Here is a 17134-nt window from a genome sequence, read left to right on the forward strand (position 1 = left end):
TTTTCTCCTCCAGACAGGTAGAACAGTTGTTCTTCCTCTTTTCTGGGCTGCTCATTAATCCTTTAATGTGTTAACAGTATGTGAACTCTGTTGAACTTATAACTGCACTTATTGCTAACCCAGACAGGTAAGAAGAAAGTGACATTTTAAACCACTTCCTCTGCTTGCTTCTTTTGTGGGCGCTGCCTGCAGGTAAGTTGCCCCAAGGAATCATGCATTGCATGACCATATCTAAAATAAAATCAGGGCAATGAAAACCTCAATTAAAACTGAAGTTGATTAAGATGATATTAAAAAAAAAAAGCTTAGCTAGTGAAAACTTACATTCCTCTGCAGATTGAAAAGATGCATGGAAATTTCAGAGTTAATACATATTTCAGAGACATGTCTATCCCATGGTTTTCCTGAGGAGTTTGCTTTTGTATAGGGTGCAAACAAAAGCCTCAGAGATTAAGTGAGGAATAAGGAGAGTGAAACTTATAATGGGAGGAGTGCAGTGCCAAAAGCAAACCTCTCTTCTCTTGTTCCCTGGGTAGGGGAGGGGAAGATTTAAGCTTTTGCTGTAGTATAGGCTTCCTCTGACTGTGGATTCTCTTCTACAGAGCTGAAAGTGAGTACAGACATTCTTTATGATGTCTTAAATTCAAGATGTCTCAAGGCTCTCTTGACAGGCAGATCTGCTGCAGCCAGACCCTTTCTCTTCAGTCAGTGGAGAAAAGTTGCAGCAGCTAGGTTAAATCATCTAATGTAGGTGTCTGAATATGACCTCTACAGTTCTCCTTTAATGCTTCAATAATAGTCTAAATTGCTTGTTGCTTATCTCAGTGCAGATGCCATACTAGGTACCTAAGGCTGTATCTAAACTGAAAATCATGGGGGCTTCCCAGCTTCTAGATCTGCTTCTGAAACCTCGCCATGTTACAGCACCAAGCCAGGGTGAGGCCCTGAGGTGGTCAAGGCTGTTCCTCTCTGCATTTTTTATGGGAAGGAAGGGCAGGCGCACAGCTTGGCATGGAGCTGTGATGTGATCTGGATGGCTCCGGATAATTGCTTGAGAATGCACCTGTCTTGCAGTCCAGATGTCCAGCTAAAGCACTGTAATAACTTGTCTGAATATGGCCCTCTGTGTTTCTGCAATTGTTTTCCTGTGTGTGAAATAAGAAACCCTATTATGGTCCCTCAGAGATAGCTCGGAGGATCTCAGCTATTGTGGCATGTACATGAGATTGACCTCTTTCTTTCTGACTACCCTTCCCCTATTTATTTGGCCTCAGGGCACTCAGACAGGACTTTTTCTGAGGTCACGCTGCTGCTTGCTCAGGGCTTAGTAGGAAGCACTGCCAAGATCAGCATGGTTTGCTGTTGCAGAACTGCCAACCACAGGCCAAGTTCCTTACTCTGTAACATCAGATTGCATTCAGTGCAGTTATAGCTGCTGAAGTTAAGGAATGCATAGGGCCTTGACACAAATATTCAGCGTTTATGGGATGTGAATCAGATACGCTACTCTGAATGGCTGAACTGAACTTTCCCTTCATTCATGTGCAGTGTTGGTTTTATGTAGTCTTGTGCAGTGCAGCTCTAGTTTGATCTGCAGGAACTGCAGTGATCTGTGGAAGCCGGGACAATTTCAGCTGGGCTCGTTCAGTGCCTAACTTAATAGAGGAATTGCACAAAAGTGAAAGCAGAGTTCAGCCTGGGACACAAACATATTGGTTGTGTAAGAACTAAAGAACCCAGTCTGAATCTCTGATCCAAGACTGTGTTTACAGGATGCTATTGCTGTATTACAAATCCTACACAGTCTTGGTATTCAACCCTGTTGACCTGTGCAAGCATAAAATTAATCCAGGATTTAATTTGAATTTAGGGAGCTAAAAAAAATTTTAGAGGCAATGTGACTGTGAGCTTTATTAGTCTCCAATCTCATTTCATTCTGGTGGCAATAATATGAAGTGGATACCAGTTAAGATAGTCCCAGCGCAGAAAAAGGAGACTATATCTGGCATTACATACAGAGGCGGAAGTATCCAAACAGGAAGTATACAAACAGAACTGTTAGGCATAATTTCCATTTGCATCCATAAACTAGAGAGATTATTTTTGCTGCTCCAGAAGAATATTATTTGGAGAGAGTAGCTACCGAGTGTTAAACAAGGATATGGCATATAAAGAAAAAGGAAAGGTATTTTTCTGTGATGGAAAGACAGGTTTCCTCAGCATGCTACCAAACCACTATTGATGTTTGTGGCTTGCATGGAAGATTCCAGCTTATGTTCCACTTTCTATAAAGAATGAGAATGCTTTAGTATCCTTTTATACAAACAAGAAAATAATTTACCTTGTTTGCACTGTGGGTGAGTGTTTGGACCTTTAAATTAAGATGAGATAACAGTGATAATTGTGGTCCAGCTTGAGGTTGCATTAGCCTCTGTGTACTAAAAGGAGAAATCAACTGAAAATAACTTTGAAGATATAATATATTGTTACTTCTAAAACCTTACACTTTATTGTATATAAAAGTGTCATTTAAAGAAACTGAGACTATAGACCTCTCCATGGTGTTTGTGTCAAAAGTTTAGTAGATAGTGTGTACTCTCTGTTTTGGAAGAGCGGGTATTTCTGGGGTTAGATTCTCAGCTTGTTCCTAACTTGGCATGGTTATACTTGAGCTATATCTACTGTGAACAACAAACCTAGACTGATGTATGAATCTTGGGGCAGCCTTTCACAGCGAGAGCGTACTCAGAGCAGAACTCTGCCTGCATTGACATTGGGCTAGATGAGTGGACAGTGAGGTGGATTGAGAACTGGCTGAATGGCAGAGCTCAGAGGGTTGTGATCAGTGGCACAGAGTCTGGCTGGAGGCCTGTAGCTAGCGGTGTCCCCCAGGGGTCAGTACTGGGTCCAGTCTTGTTCAACTTCTTCATCAAGGACCTGGATGAAGGCACAGAGTGCACCCTCAGCAAGTTTGCTGATGATACAAAACTGGGAGGAGTGGCGGATACACCAGAGGGCTGTGCTGCCATTCAGAGAGACCTGGACAGGCTGGAGAGGTGGGCAGAGAGGAACCTCCTGAAGTTCAACAAAGGCAAGTGCAGGGTCCTGCACCTAGGGAGGAACAACCCCATGCACCAGTACAGGTTGGGGGTTGACCTGCTGGAAAGCAGCTCTGCAGAGAAGGACCTGGGAGTGCTGGTGGACACCAAGTTAAGCATGAGGCAGCAATGTGCCCTTGTGGCCAAGAAGGCCAATGGTATCCTGGGCTGCATCAGGAAGAGTGTTGCCAGCAGGTCGAGGGAGGTGATTCTCCCCCTCTCCTCAGCCCTGGTGAGGCCCCATCTGGAGTACTGCGTCCAGTTCTGGGCTCCCCAGTACAAGAGGGATGTGGCACTACTGGAGCAAGTCCAGCGAAGGGCCACAAAGATGATTAGGGGACTGGAGCATCTCTCTTATGAGGAAAGGCTGAGAGAGCTGGGCCTGTTTAGCTTGGAGAAGAGAAGGCTGAGAGGAGATCTTATCAATGTGTACAAGTATCTGAAGGGAGGGTGTCAAGAGGATGGGACCAGACTCTTTTCAGTGGTGCCCAGTGACAGGATGGGAGGCAACGGGCACAAACTGAAACACAGACAGTTCCATCTGAACATGAGGAAAAACTTTTTCACTGTGAGGGTGACAGAGCGCTGGCACAGGTTGCCCAGAGAGGTTGTGGAGTCTCCTTCTCTGGAGATATTCAAAACGTGCCTGGACGCGATCCTGTGCAACGTGCTCTAGGTGACCCTGCTTGAGCAGGGGGGTTGGACTAGATGATCTCCAGAGGTCCCTTCCAACCTCAGCTATTCTGTGATTCTGTGACATATTCTCTATTTCCAGCACTTACATGAGTGTGTCTGAGAATATACCTCATGGTTCTTTGTGCTGAGAAATCTGGGCTTATTCCCCACTCTGTTGTGTGTACAAGAAAACAGTACTTCCAGAAAAAATTATGGGAAAGGCAAGGGTTTCTTTTTTCTTTTTCTTTTTTTTTCCTTTGCCTGTGTTGGCAAAATGGATGGGTTTTAGCCCAAACTGAAGTTAACGCCTGCATTCTTTCACATCCTCTGCTTGGATAAGTGAACCTGGGTCGAACATACCTCAAAGCCTGGACTGGAGATTTTTCTAAGTAAAAAGGAGGTATTTTGAAGGTTAAGATTGTGCCTAGGTTAACTTGTTAACTTAAAGTTGCATTAGAATTATTATTACCTGCTGAGGTTTCCTCAGTGCCCAAGCTCCTAATTCCCAAGGTTTCAATGGGCCCAGATGTATGGAAAATAATGCAAATCCTACAAACTTGTCAGTGGGAGATGTAGAAAATGTCGAAAATCCCACTAGGCATTTCTTGAATCGTTAGGCTTGAAAATGCCTTTTAAAAGTTTCTTTCTTGATCCTTTCATCTGTCAAATGGTAAGTTATGCCCTAAAGACTCATAAATATTTGAAATCCTTGGGATAAAAATAGGTCTTCCTCAGTGGTGTCCCTTACAAACTTAATAGTTTAGTTAGATAACTTAATTATCTTTAGCTAAAAAGTCTTAATATTTGTCCATATTCAAGGTATATCTAATTGCAACACAGGATAAAAAAATCAATAATGTAGATAATTTAGTAGCTAGTTTCAGATGTGCAAGCCACAGATTTTTAAAAGCTGCTTGTACTAGTGTAATTATTTGCCTATGCACAGTGACTTCCTTACTAGTGAGGCCTGCAATACTGCTTTACATTGAAAGAGTGAAGTAGGTCTGGGTATTCAGTTTATCCAGAAGAAGGTAAAGAGTAAGTCAAATACGAAGAATTCAGACTAGACATTTTCAGACTAGAAGCCTTTTTCTTTTTACACCAGTAAAGGTAAATCAGCTCTGGACCTTCGATCTAGAAATGCTGTGTGTTCTTTTGTTGCTTGTAGTTTTAAATCCAGTTTTCATGAGCCTGCCAAATACATGCTATGGCTCAAACAAAAATAATGGGTTTTGTTCAGTGATTTCTGGGTGAAATTATATGACTTGCGTTATGCAGAAAGGCAGAATGAATAATTGGAGTTGTTCCTTTTGACCTTGAAATCAGTGAATCATTTATTAATGGCTGACTTGACAGGTTTTGTTCCTGCTTTCAGCACATAAAAATGATGCTACAAATTGATAATTTACTAATTTAATTATTAAGGATGTTGTATTAGTGTAGTCAGTAAGACAAACAGTTAATTCATTTTCCACTGGGAAGAGTCAAATTCCGTGTACGGTGCTGCTGCTGGTTTCCATATAAACATCTATCCAAGGGTAGAACTGAACAAGTCAGTAGAAGGAAGTAATCAACTGGATTCCTTAGACTAACTTACCACCTAATCAGGACAAAATGGCTTGTTGATGCCAGTGAATCATTACTACACTTTGCATCCATTATGACAATACTGACATCTGTTCATCTACTGCTGATGGTGCCATCTCCATTCCTTTTTCACATGCAGAAAAACAAAAATGTTCCTGAAATATTCAGGTCAACAATTTTCTTGTCCTGTCTCTTTCAGCTTCTCAAATCCTGCCTATATTATAGCGCTGGTTAAAAAATTGTGGATGGTGAGATCTCTGAGTGACAGTTTAAGAGGATCCCAAACTGTTTAAACTGGTTTATCACTCTTTCACCCTCTCAATTGGCTGAGTATAATGTAGATTTTCAGTGCTTTGAATTGGTGGATATCAGTTTGGAAAGTGCTTTGTGCATTATAGTTACTTTTGAAATACAGATAAGAATGCTGTATGTCACATTCTGGACTTCTGTTTTTGTAATATTTTTGTAAAAAGTACTGTTTCCTGTTGTTTGTTTTTCTCCAGCCCATCAGGTTCACGTCCTCCTACTCCTAAAAGTGATTCAGAATTAGTCAGTAAACCTATGGATAGAGGAGGACTGAAGAATAATCCACAAATGCACTGGGCTTGGGGAGAGCTACCCCAGGCAGCAAAGGTATCGAATGTAATTTGTTTAATTCTTGCCAACATCAATTGTTCTTTACTGCAGCAAACGTGCTTATTCTATTGCAGACTGCTGAAAAGGGAATCAGTCTCATTTTTACATAAAAGTGTAAAATTTTATATAAGAAAATTACATCAAGGTTAGGATCTGAGTGCTGGAGAGACTTGAAAAGACAAAGAGAAGCTAATATGTATTGCAATGAAGAAGTAAGACAGAGTGAAGCAATTTGTGAGGGGAAGCTGATGCCAAGATAACTTAGAAACTTAGTTCTGGAGTAGGTTGCTTGAGATGAGTGTCAAAGAGGAGAAACTTGTACTAATGGGAGATGAGAGGACCATGGCCTCAACAGTTAAAAGTTTTGGTCTCTAAAATATAGTCGGTGAAGACTTGTGTAATTATGGACATGACTTTCCAGGAACAGAGGAAGAGAGGGAGATATTGAAAATGTTATGGAGGTCCTATGAAAAGCTTAGAGTTTTAGTTTGCTTGGGGAAATGTTGGCATAGGGAAATATTTCTGCTAAATAAAGAAGCATGTTATCAACAATTAGATGTGCTTAGTATTATTTGTATTGAACATTGACTGAAATGCTTGTGAAGTTTCTAGCCAAAATTTTAAGACACAGTGAGTTATCATGGCTATTTGTCTTTTTGACTATTAAACTGGAAAGCTAAAGTATCTTAATTTTCAGAAAATAGGCAGTGACTTCCTCAAAATCAGATCCTTTCAACTATGGAGGCAAACAACCCAGAGTAGTGGCTTTAATTATTAATTCAAGTTATTTAATCCTGTACATTTAAAGATTAAATCTGTAAAATCTTTCTGTAAGATTAATTTTGCAAGTCTGCACTATAGATAGTTTTGATCACTAACAGTGCTCCTTAAGAGGTGCAGGAAAGTCCAGTGTCCCACAGATTCTCTTAGGACAGGTGATATATGGTAGAAAATTCAAAAGTACCTGAGATCTAGTCTTGTAAAAATTACAGACTTAAATAGCCTAAAAAATCAAAACCAATGTCCTCTGGTAAGTCACTGAAATTTGTAAAGGACCTTTGATGGAAATCATGTGCTTGGTGTTAGCAGTGTGATTCACAAAAATTAGAATTGGCCGCTTGGGTACATAAGCATCCAGAAGCACCTGCAGTTCTGTATCTCTGCACGCCTAGACATGCTGCTCTCTTGGCTGAGCGGACTGGCTCAGTGCCTGTCTCCTGCCTGAAGCCATTTGGCTTTTCTGGGGGCCCAGTTAGACAGCAGGATCTGTAGTGTGCCAGCAGCACTGTCTTGCATGCAGCGCTGCAGCCCTGTGCAGCTGAGTACACTGCAGGTCGTGTGCTGGCCGGCTCCTTTGGGTAGCTTTTGAGTCAAGTGTTCATTCAGGAAAGGAGAGACGTAGGGCGTCCACCTGCCTCAGTGTGAGAGATATGAAGTTCCAATGACATATTGTAACTACCCGGGTGGGGATGGTGCTGCTTTCGGCCCCTTCTGTTGAAGCTTGGCTTCTCTGCGGGAGTGATAGGGACAGGAACAGAATAAAAGGACAGAAGCCTGACTTTGCAGTCCAGGGAAGTGGGTATCCTCCTCGGAAAGACTCCTGTACTACTCTGTTGCCAGCTCTGAGTGCTGTTTATATATTAATGTACTGTTAGTAGCCAGTGGCTAAAGCAGGGTTGGGAATACAGGTTTCTTATTTCCTTCAGGAGAGCTCTGGCCTCTTCTTTACTACACAGAGGATGAGCTGTCCCATCACCCCACATTATTCTTCTCCTCAAGTATTTTACAAGAAAATGGGGAGCCATTTTCCATACACAGAGAACTGATTTAAGTGCAGAGGACCAGACAGGAGTTTCAAACTGGCAATCCCAGTCTGAGATATAGGGTCTTGTGTTAGTAGATTTAGGTATTTCATTTTTATCCCTGTCACACAGCCTGCTGTGTACTGCAGATCTTATTCCTGGATGCTTTCCCTTCTACACTCACTTTCTATGTCCCTAGCCAAGCTACTCTGCGTTAATCTGATCACGCCTTAACTTGGAGTTATGCTTGGGATGTTGTTCATCTTCTTCGTAAAAGTTTGTTTGTTATGACATAAAGCTTACAGCAGCAGCTCTGAGCACAGGTCCCCCATGTAAGAGCACCTCATGTTCCGTATTCAGAGAAGCTCTAGAACTGTGCCTACAAAATGATTTAAAAGCTTAATCTGGGTGATAGATGAGCCACAGTACACCACAGTGCTACTCCCCAGGAGCATCCTGACTGTGCAAGGACTCCAGACTGCGCTCCTTCTCATGTGCATAGGGGTTACCTTCCAAAGAAAACCTAGCAATTGGGGCAGGAAGGGAGGAGGGCAGGGAGGGAGTAGTGGTGTGTTCCCAATGAGGACAGGGAGAGAGCTGTGGTGTGCTGTGGGGGGGGTGCATATGTGTGTACGTGTGTATATGTGTTTGTGTGTGTGAGAGTAGGCAGTAGAACACACTGTGGAACAAATCTTTCCTGGACTCGTGATGCAAGTGAATTGGGCATCCTGAAATCAGGCAAGGTGCACAGTGGATAGGTCTTTTGTGCACTGTGGAGTCCAGCCCACCTAGTTGTGGCTTTCTGCTGTAGTCAGGTATGTTGAGAATGTGATTTCAATGGATGGGCAAATGAATAATCTTAAGAGCCTTAGCCAGTGCATTAGGAAATGCTGAATGCTCTTAACTCCAATGGAACTTGAAATGAAACAGGAATGAATAAAACAGGTTAAACTATTCAGTGCTTTGCATTTTCTTAAGAATTTTTCTTTATACCAGTCCGTTTATTTTTCCTCACAGGCCACTTCCCTGCTCAAAGCAAAGGAACCCAGCGTGGTAGATGTAAATCCTTCTGAAAGCACTCACTTTCGGGTCATCCAGAGTGCTCCTATAGAGGAGTTTAACACTGTGTCTCCTCTACCTGCCCTTGGACAAGCAGATGTAGCAACTGCTGATGAAACTGAGCCCTTGTCAGCTGAGACAAGTAAGCCAGAGACACAGTCTCCAGTAGCAGCTGTACCACCATTGCCTGCCAATGAAGAAATAAAACAAGCTGCAGCTTGCTCAGCCCAACCAGTTGGCAAGACAGATTCCCCTTCCAGAAGGAAAGGTAAAGCTGTTGATTCTGCACTTTTATGCACATGATTTTGCCTTTGGATTTCATAGTGATAAATCACTTCACTTTCATATAAATTAATCTGTGCCCTTAGGATGTTTTCAGATGTGGAAAAGAATAAGCTTTTGAAACAACCACCCAAACCTAAGCTGTGCAGCAGGCCCTTCCTTCGTAAGAGTCATGTAGTAAGATAGAATGTTCTCCTTGGTCTGGGATATTTGGCAGCTCTGTATGTATGAGCAAGGCTGCATAACTTGTTCCAGATTCATCTGATTTCAGAAATTCGAAGTTTTCAGGTTTTGGTACAAGCATACTGTAGATCTACCAGGTCAACTGCTCTGACTGATTTCTGAGTTGCTCTGTCTTGCTGTTATTTGTGGAACCTCCGTACTCCAATGCAAAATTGTAGTATGTCTTTTGCACGAAAAACAGACTTAAAATATATTAAAAAAAATAAAATAAGATGGTTTTGTTTCACATGAGCAATTTCAGTTCTGTGTGGTACACATACTGTCTTGAATTTATGAGATATAACAAGTATCTCTGAAATATAACTGAAATATATTTATCTGCTTTTCTACTTGCTGATTTTGGGATCTATAGCATACTATTTTGTTCTAAGTGTTAGAATCTTCAAATGAAATTTATTCACTCACAGATGTTATGTTTTAGATTCCTAAATATTCTGTAATTATCTAAGCCTTATATGGTTGGTTTGTGAAGTTGTTCTTCATCAGTAAACATGCTAATATGAACAAATTTCTTAGCTATTTCCCCATGTGTTCCATGTCGTTGTTATTCTGCTTACTTTACATACCCTTTTTCTCATTGCTTTTCTGATGTTTCATGTTGGAAATTGAGACAATGATAATTTGGGTATTTCTGAATGAATTCCAGATGAGGTTCTGGCCTTAGAGCAGTTACTTTTCTGGATATACTGGCAGCAACAGGACAGAGATGACACTGTGTGTTGGTAATAATCTAAGACTTAGGAGGGCTGGCTTCAGGTCCCTGCTGTCTTACTTGTCTGCTGCAATGCTGCACAGGCTCATGTGGCACATTAGTTGTATGTACTAACCAGTGAGTTGTCTCCATAACAAGCTAGTTATATTCTTTCAGTGACTGTAGTTTATAGTGTATTATTGTGTTATTTCCCTTATGGAAAGGGGGATTGAAGATGAATTTTCTGGAGATTAAATGCTCTGATGGCCTTAGTGCGATAACAGGCTTATGCAAATACTCCAAAAAGTTTTCCTTTTGCTGTTTTTCTACAGTGACCACTGTTTTCTAACTTCCACCGGTTTTCTCTGGAATTGTGAGGCTTCAGCATTTTCCAAAATTAGACCTCTACTATCTCATTTTGTGCATTCAAAGTGTTAACACTGAATATCAGTGACCAGTTTTGAAACTTGTGGCCCTACTGTTTTACCCAATTGCAGTTTATGCATTATTATAACTTGCCTGCTTTCCTGATCTTCAAATAAGTAGTTAAATAATAATAGCAATTCTGGCTTGTTACTCAGAAATTAATAGGCTTATTTGTGCAATCCCTTACAGACAAACGAAGCCGGCATCTTGGTGCTGATGGTGTCTATTTAGATGACCTCACTGACATGGATCCAGAAGTTGCTGCGCTTTATTTCCCCAAAAAGTATAAGTTCTTTGCTAAAATTTTTACTATTCAAATGGCTCTCTTCTTCCAGATTTAGACCAAACTACCAACAAGATAAGACCTCTTTTTTTTTCTTCTCCAAATTACAAGCTGAGGTGAAGACAGAAGGAAAATAAAACTCTGTAGACAGGAGTATTAGAACTTTTGGAGAGCTCTGCATTTGTGTCTAAGAAATGTGCTTAAAACTGATTTTCCGTTTTGGTCAATTAAATACTATATATTGATTGTGGATTGTTATGTAATGTACACTGATGTTTGTGAGTGGTACTCACATGTGTTGGGAGAGCAGTTGGCCTTGGGATATATATATACCCACGTCCTTGCTTATTACCTTGAAGAACATAGTTTACTGTTAATAGTATTAGCATGAAATTATTGCTCTAATATTGTTCTACTGTAGGTGATCAAATATAAATATGAATGCTAGAAGATCATTTTTGGATGAGATGCAATACAGTTATTTATGAAAATATTTCACCCCAAACATATAATTTCCAATTTATTTTAATCTTTGTTAGAACTTCTGTTAACATTTATAGTCTTCTTTTCACATCATACTCTAGTCATTTGATAAAAGTCATTGAGCAACAACTAAAGTAGTTTGCATAGTTTATTTTTCTTTCTTGCTTGCTTAAACTCAACTGTTGTAATATTAGCATTTCAATAAAACATCAAGATTAGTAATATATATAGAAAAAGGTTAGATTGCAATTCCTTTCTCAAATGCATTCATATAAATCTGGAATGGAAAGCAGAATTTGACGAGCCTGCACATTCTGGTAATGATCTTATTGGTACACAGATTTTAAGCTGGTATAATTATTTAGGGAGGTGCCTTTACATTTCTTAATCCTAATAGTTCGTATGTAGAGTCTTCATATATACTTATATATGTATATAATATATAGCCTATAAATATAAACACACACACACAAACATACATATCCTTTGTTGTGAGTTTAGCTATCATTTTATATAATTAATACAAGTTTGAGAGCAAACTATTATTTTTATTCTTGTTCCTGTGTGGGAATAATTCTACTGGTATAAACTCTGCTTATAGTGGTGCTACTCAGTCTACTAAGTTTGTACAGTTTATTGTAGCTTCATTTATTTATACGAGACAGGAAAAATAAAACAATCATACCTGCCTAGTTTAGGCAAAGAATTAGAAGCAATCTAATTTTTGAGTGTACAATGAGGACTATTCTACTCTGTTTAAATTTTATGGCAAAAAGAAGTTAATTTCTTTTAGAGAGTATATCATTTTCCTATGTGTGTGTCAGATGTAAACTCTGCTTGTTGAAGGGAGAGTATTTGGGAATGAAAACATGAAGTCTGAATGCCTGATTTTTCTTTTCCAGTGGGGATGATGTCCAAAGTAAGAATACAACTGACAACGGGCCGCGGTCAGCCAGTCAGTCCCCTCAGTCCTTTGGGAGCTCAGGTGTTGACAGTGGTGTCGAAAGCGTCTCAGATGGAATTAGAGATTTGCCCTCCATTGCCGTTTCTCTCTGTGGAGGTCTTACTGACAACAAAGAAATAACCAAAGGTACAGAATGACCTGAATTACAGGGATGTGCTGTCAGCCACGTTTTAGCTTCAGTGACCAAGGAAACAGTGCCCTCCTGTGGCTGTACCTTGGAATTTGTTGAGAAAATAATACTAGCTCAGAAATCAGAAATTTCAGAGTTCCATCCCCAGACTTTCACTTAGCTTCTATTATGAAGAGGGAAGACACCCAGCAGCTTACATAGGAACCCTCAGGATCTTCTGAGAGTCTCTGAACATGTTGCTTCCATATTACTGCTAATCTCAGCACCTCAGTAATAAAGAACTGACCCTGAATATGAAACCCAAGCGTCTGAGATGTTCTAAGAGGTTTAGATTGGCCCATCCTAAGCATTTACAGGTGCATGTTTTACAGATGTATTTTTTCCCCAACAGAAGAGTTCTTAGAACATGCAGTAACATATCAGCAGTTTGTGGACAATCCTGCTATTATCGATGACCCTAACCTTGTGGTTAAAATTGGAAATAAGTAAGTATATTTCAAGAGAAACATACCTTACTTTTGTAACAAAAATATTTCTTTGGCCCTTGAGTGCATTAAACCAATTTCACCATAGCTGAGAAGTAAGTTTTGAATGTTCATACCGTAAATTCATCCAGAAAGAGTCAAATCTCCAGTGAATTCAGCTGCCTCTTCTAATTCGCTTCTCTAAAGTGAAAGTGAAGAGCAGTTTCAGATGTGACAGCTAACTAACACAATTTGAATTTCAAGAAGCTAGTATTAAATTCTAATAGTGTTCACACTCAATTGGAAGAGTAAAAATGAAATGGAATATGAATTGCTATGGTTTGCCTTGAGCCAGTCTCAATAATTAATATTTGCAGGGACATGACAGTCTGCTTACAAACATTCTGTACCTATCAGGGTGTCTGTATATGCTGAACCCCTTGCTTATATGCCTCTACAGAGACATCACTTTTCAAGACTTGTCAAGCCTCACTCACTGAGTATGAGACTTCTGTCCCTGTGAGGCTAAGACTTTATTTCATATGCTTATGTTCCTGGCAACAGTGCAGCACTATGGTGTATGCCAGATGCAGCTGTTTAGAGGGTATTTTAACTTACAATATGCCAGATGCAGAGGATGTTGTTGCAGACTATAGGAGAGATCATGGCACCGTGCTACAGTTAGAGGTTATGCTATCCTTAGTCATATACATCACTTGTATGAATTTGACATGCCACGTGCATCCTTATGTGATAGTTTTATCACATATGTGATGGCATGTGATGGCCTTGTCTTACCTATTAGAGAAGGAGAACTCAAGAGGTATATAGCTGACCTTCTCAGTGGTCCCTCTGTGGTGGTAATATTTATCTGCCTACTGATGTCTTGGGAAGAGAAGAGTACTTAGTGAGGATCTCATTGTCATATTCCCTGGATGTCATGTGAGATGTTGGGGAGCTTCAGGTTCCCTAGGTGGGTGGTCGATACTACTATGTATTTGTTTTACTGTCTGTAGCTGGAGTTGAGCTGTGTTCAGCACATTGTAGCAGAAGCTTGACATCTTACAGATTCCAGCCTCTAACTTCTGTATAGTGCCTTGATGCAAAAAAACAATGAAAACAGCTTGTAAAAACCATAGCTCATGCTGTGATAGTGAGGTATAGTAAGGACAGGAAGAATGAATGACAAATACCATTTTTACTTAAGGACCTAGCTCTTCTTGCATTTCTTGAGAAGTATTTGCCATAAATACTTGTAAAGATACAGTGAAATTAGATGGGCCTGCTGTTGCTGAGTTTGACTCAGATTAAAGGGGCTTCATGGCTCTAACCTACCAGATGGTAAATACTTGGTTGTGAATTAGGACCTTGGGATTACAGAATACAGTAACCATCTCTCTCGAATGCCTAGATACTACAACTGGACAACAGCTGGTCCCCTTCTACTGGCGATGCAGGCATTCCAGAAACCTTTGCCAAAGGTGAGATTGAACATGAAAGTTACTCAGAGTAGGAGCTGTGACATTCAGCAGTTCATTAAGGCATATAATTCACTAAGACAGGGAAAATGGCTGTTTTACAGAAGAATCTGCACATCAGTAATATCTATCCATGTGTAACCATTCATCTGGCTTATAGTAAGGGCTAAATAAGCAAGACTAAATTTGTTCTATGAAGAGTATTTATTCGCTAGGCTAAAATCATTACAGATACTTGAAGACTTGATCCTTTATCTTCTACTTTTTTCTTTTATTAGTATGGATTGTAAGCATAAATTGTGTTTACCTACATTAATGTTTGCTGTAGCTGAATACTTGGTGACTGACTCCCATTTTACCTGTATATATCATATGTTATCAAATAAAAATAAGAGGCCAGGAATTTTAACCTTAGTGAATAAACTCTAAGTACTAGATAAGAAAGGAGGCCTGTAACTTGTTAGTTTTCTATTTCTAGGTTGTTCATTTGTAAACAACCCATGTGGGTAGTGGCAGGTAATTATCACTATGTGACTGCTGTATGGTGGCTTATATTAAGTGCATCGATGAACTTAGTACTATTCCATGTGACCAGATGCTGCATAGATGCTCAGGACAGAAATACACACCACTGTATTTGTTTATAAAGAAATAGGTATCACCATTGGCACTAATTTGTAATCCAGTTAGCTATGGATTTAATAAGTCTTGGAACCTGAACTTTTCTTTTGCCATTTGCAGCACTCAACTTTTGCTTTCCACACATATAGCATCTTTGGGTTTAAGTGAATTCACATGCCATCACTGTTGCCATAAACTGTGATAAAAATTCTTCCAAAACCCAGAATCTCTACCACTGCGATATTTCTGTTTTAGTGTCACAATACCTATATATGCAAGCATGCATAGCTTCACTTTAGCATCCAGGTATAAAGTCAACTGACTGTAGAAGTTCCAAACATCTGGTGAACCTGGCCTGAATTTCAAGGATGTCACAGAACCAGATATGTTTTGTGTTGTACTGCAAATATTCTACTAATAATCAAAAGTGGGATTCATCCCAAATAATTCAGCTGGCTACAGCAGGAGTACGGTTGTCCTACTTTGCATTTGCCAGGCCCTTCCACAGAGTGATCCAGATCTTGATAGATGCCTGATGTGTCCCGCATGACAATAAAGAGAATGCTAGGTAACTGCATTTTTAATTAGACACTTAAAAGGCAAAACATCTGGCTCAGGCATCTGTCTTTGGTGGATAAACTAGAAAAATAAGAATGTAATATTTGCCCCATTGTAGTTAAGGGAAAAGGCAATGTCTTCAATAGCACCATGGTTTCATCATTTCATAACCTATCCAAATGGCTCATCAATTAAGAAGAGTCTTTTATGAATGTGAAATTCACTGTGTTCATTTTTTACAGCTAAGTTGTATTCTAGAGTCTGATAACTATCTAGACTGAACAATTTTAATTGAATAGACAAGTATATATAGTTGGAACAGTATATATGATTGAAAAAATTACTTGGCTGAGCTATACCTCTGAAGCTGCAATTACTCCTTTCTGCTACCACTCATCCTACTTGTTTTCTTAATTACTCATTTGTTAATTAGAGTTTTGGTTTCTTCAACAATGGAACTAAGGAATTGAAATATTAAGATACTTTATCAAGATAGGTTTTAGGAAGTGATTAAAACTGGAGTTTTTGCAAAAATTCACCTATGTTCAGCAAAATATATTTAAACAGTAAGCATGTGAATTATCTCATTAAAAGTCAATGGGGCGTCTGCTTGAAGTTGTGCATCTGTTTGAGAACCTCCTTAAATTGTAGCCATTGTTCTCAGCAATTCCATTCCATTCTCAATAGCTCCAGCTGCTTCTCTGTTTTTTAATATTTCCATTTAAAAACTTCTCAAAACTTATTTGCTCTACTTTATTCCTCTGTCATTTCTTGTTTTTCTGATATACTTTAGATAGTATACTGAAGGGGAACCTTTGGAAAACCTGAAAGAAGGATATATTTTACTGTCTCATACATTAGCTGAACTCAACTTACTCTCTCATAACTGCTAACAGATCTTGGAATCAGTTCTTTTTTAAATCACTGATCAACATCATAGTTTTATTACAGTGACTTGGTTCACAGTGGAAAGCAATGTTCAATACTGGAAGGCTATCATCTCATAAAAACAGCTGTTGAGCAATTCTAGGGCTTACCAAACGCTATTGCCACCTTTATGTCGTATTTCCCATTTATCCTTTGTTTGCTTTCTGAGTGAAAGTATTCAGCTTTCGTTGTTATAATGCGTAAGGCTCCAGTCATTTTGAATATTGGAAGAAAATTTTCTCTACTGAGATCCAGTATATATAACCAATGAAAAGTAGCCAGGGCTAAAAAGCAGTCCTGACACTACCCGTTGAATTCATACCATCATACTAAACTCATACAAATTGGTAACTTCTTTGCTTTTCCCAAACTGATGATTAGATATGAACTTTATCATTATTTTTAAATGAGAGTTCATAGTTATATTTAAATGAGAGTTACCATCTTGCATGCTAGTTTTGTAAATGTCCTGCATGAGAGCTCTTTAAAAAAGTGGTCTGCCTTTTATTTTTGTTTTTTATGATTTGCACTAAGCAACTTCAACTTAAAGACTGTAGGTTCTCCATTCTAGACATTATACTAATACCTGTTTATGCTTTTTTTCTTCTTTGATTTTTATCTTTTTTTTTCCTTTTTCTTTTTAAAAATTCCATAAGTATTCATGCTTAAGTTACTTCAGGGCAGCTCTGGATACCATTAGATTTTGCTTTAGTAGAATTTATGGTCC

The 17134-nt window shown here is 39.3% G+C and overlaps 1 protein-coding gene across 1 annotated transcript in view; it reads left to right on the plus strand.

Moving 5' to 3' along the window:
- LPIN1 (lipin 1) overlaps window positions 1-17134 on the plus strand; it is a 50735-nt gene that overhangs the window by 14302 nt on the left and 19299 nt on the right. The window contains exons 6-11 of the mRNA XM_067294299.1: window positions 5864-5993; window positions 8816-9125; window positions 10689-10782; window positions 12168-12355; window positions 12751-12844; window positions 14235-14304. Of these exons, the coding sequence (XP_067150400.1) occupies window positions 5864-5993; window positions 8816-9125; window positions 10689-10782; window positions 12168-12355; window positions 12751-12844; window positions 14235-14304 (886 nt within the window). The remainder of the gene's footprint in view (window positions 1-5863; window positions 5994-8815; window positions 9126-10688; window positions 10783-12167; window positions 12356-12750; window positions 12845-14234; window positions 14305-17134) is intronic.

This window comes from Apteryx mantelli, chromosome 3, assembly GCF_036417845.1.
Source record: "Apteryx mantelli isolate bAptMan1 chromosome 3, bAptMan1.hap1, whole genome shotgun sequence".
NCBI classification, from domain to species: Eukaryota; Metazoa; Chordata; class Aves; order Apterygiformes; family Apterygidae; genus Apteryx; species Apteryx mantelli.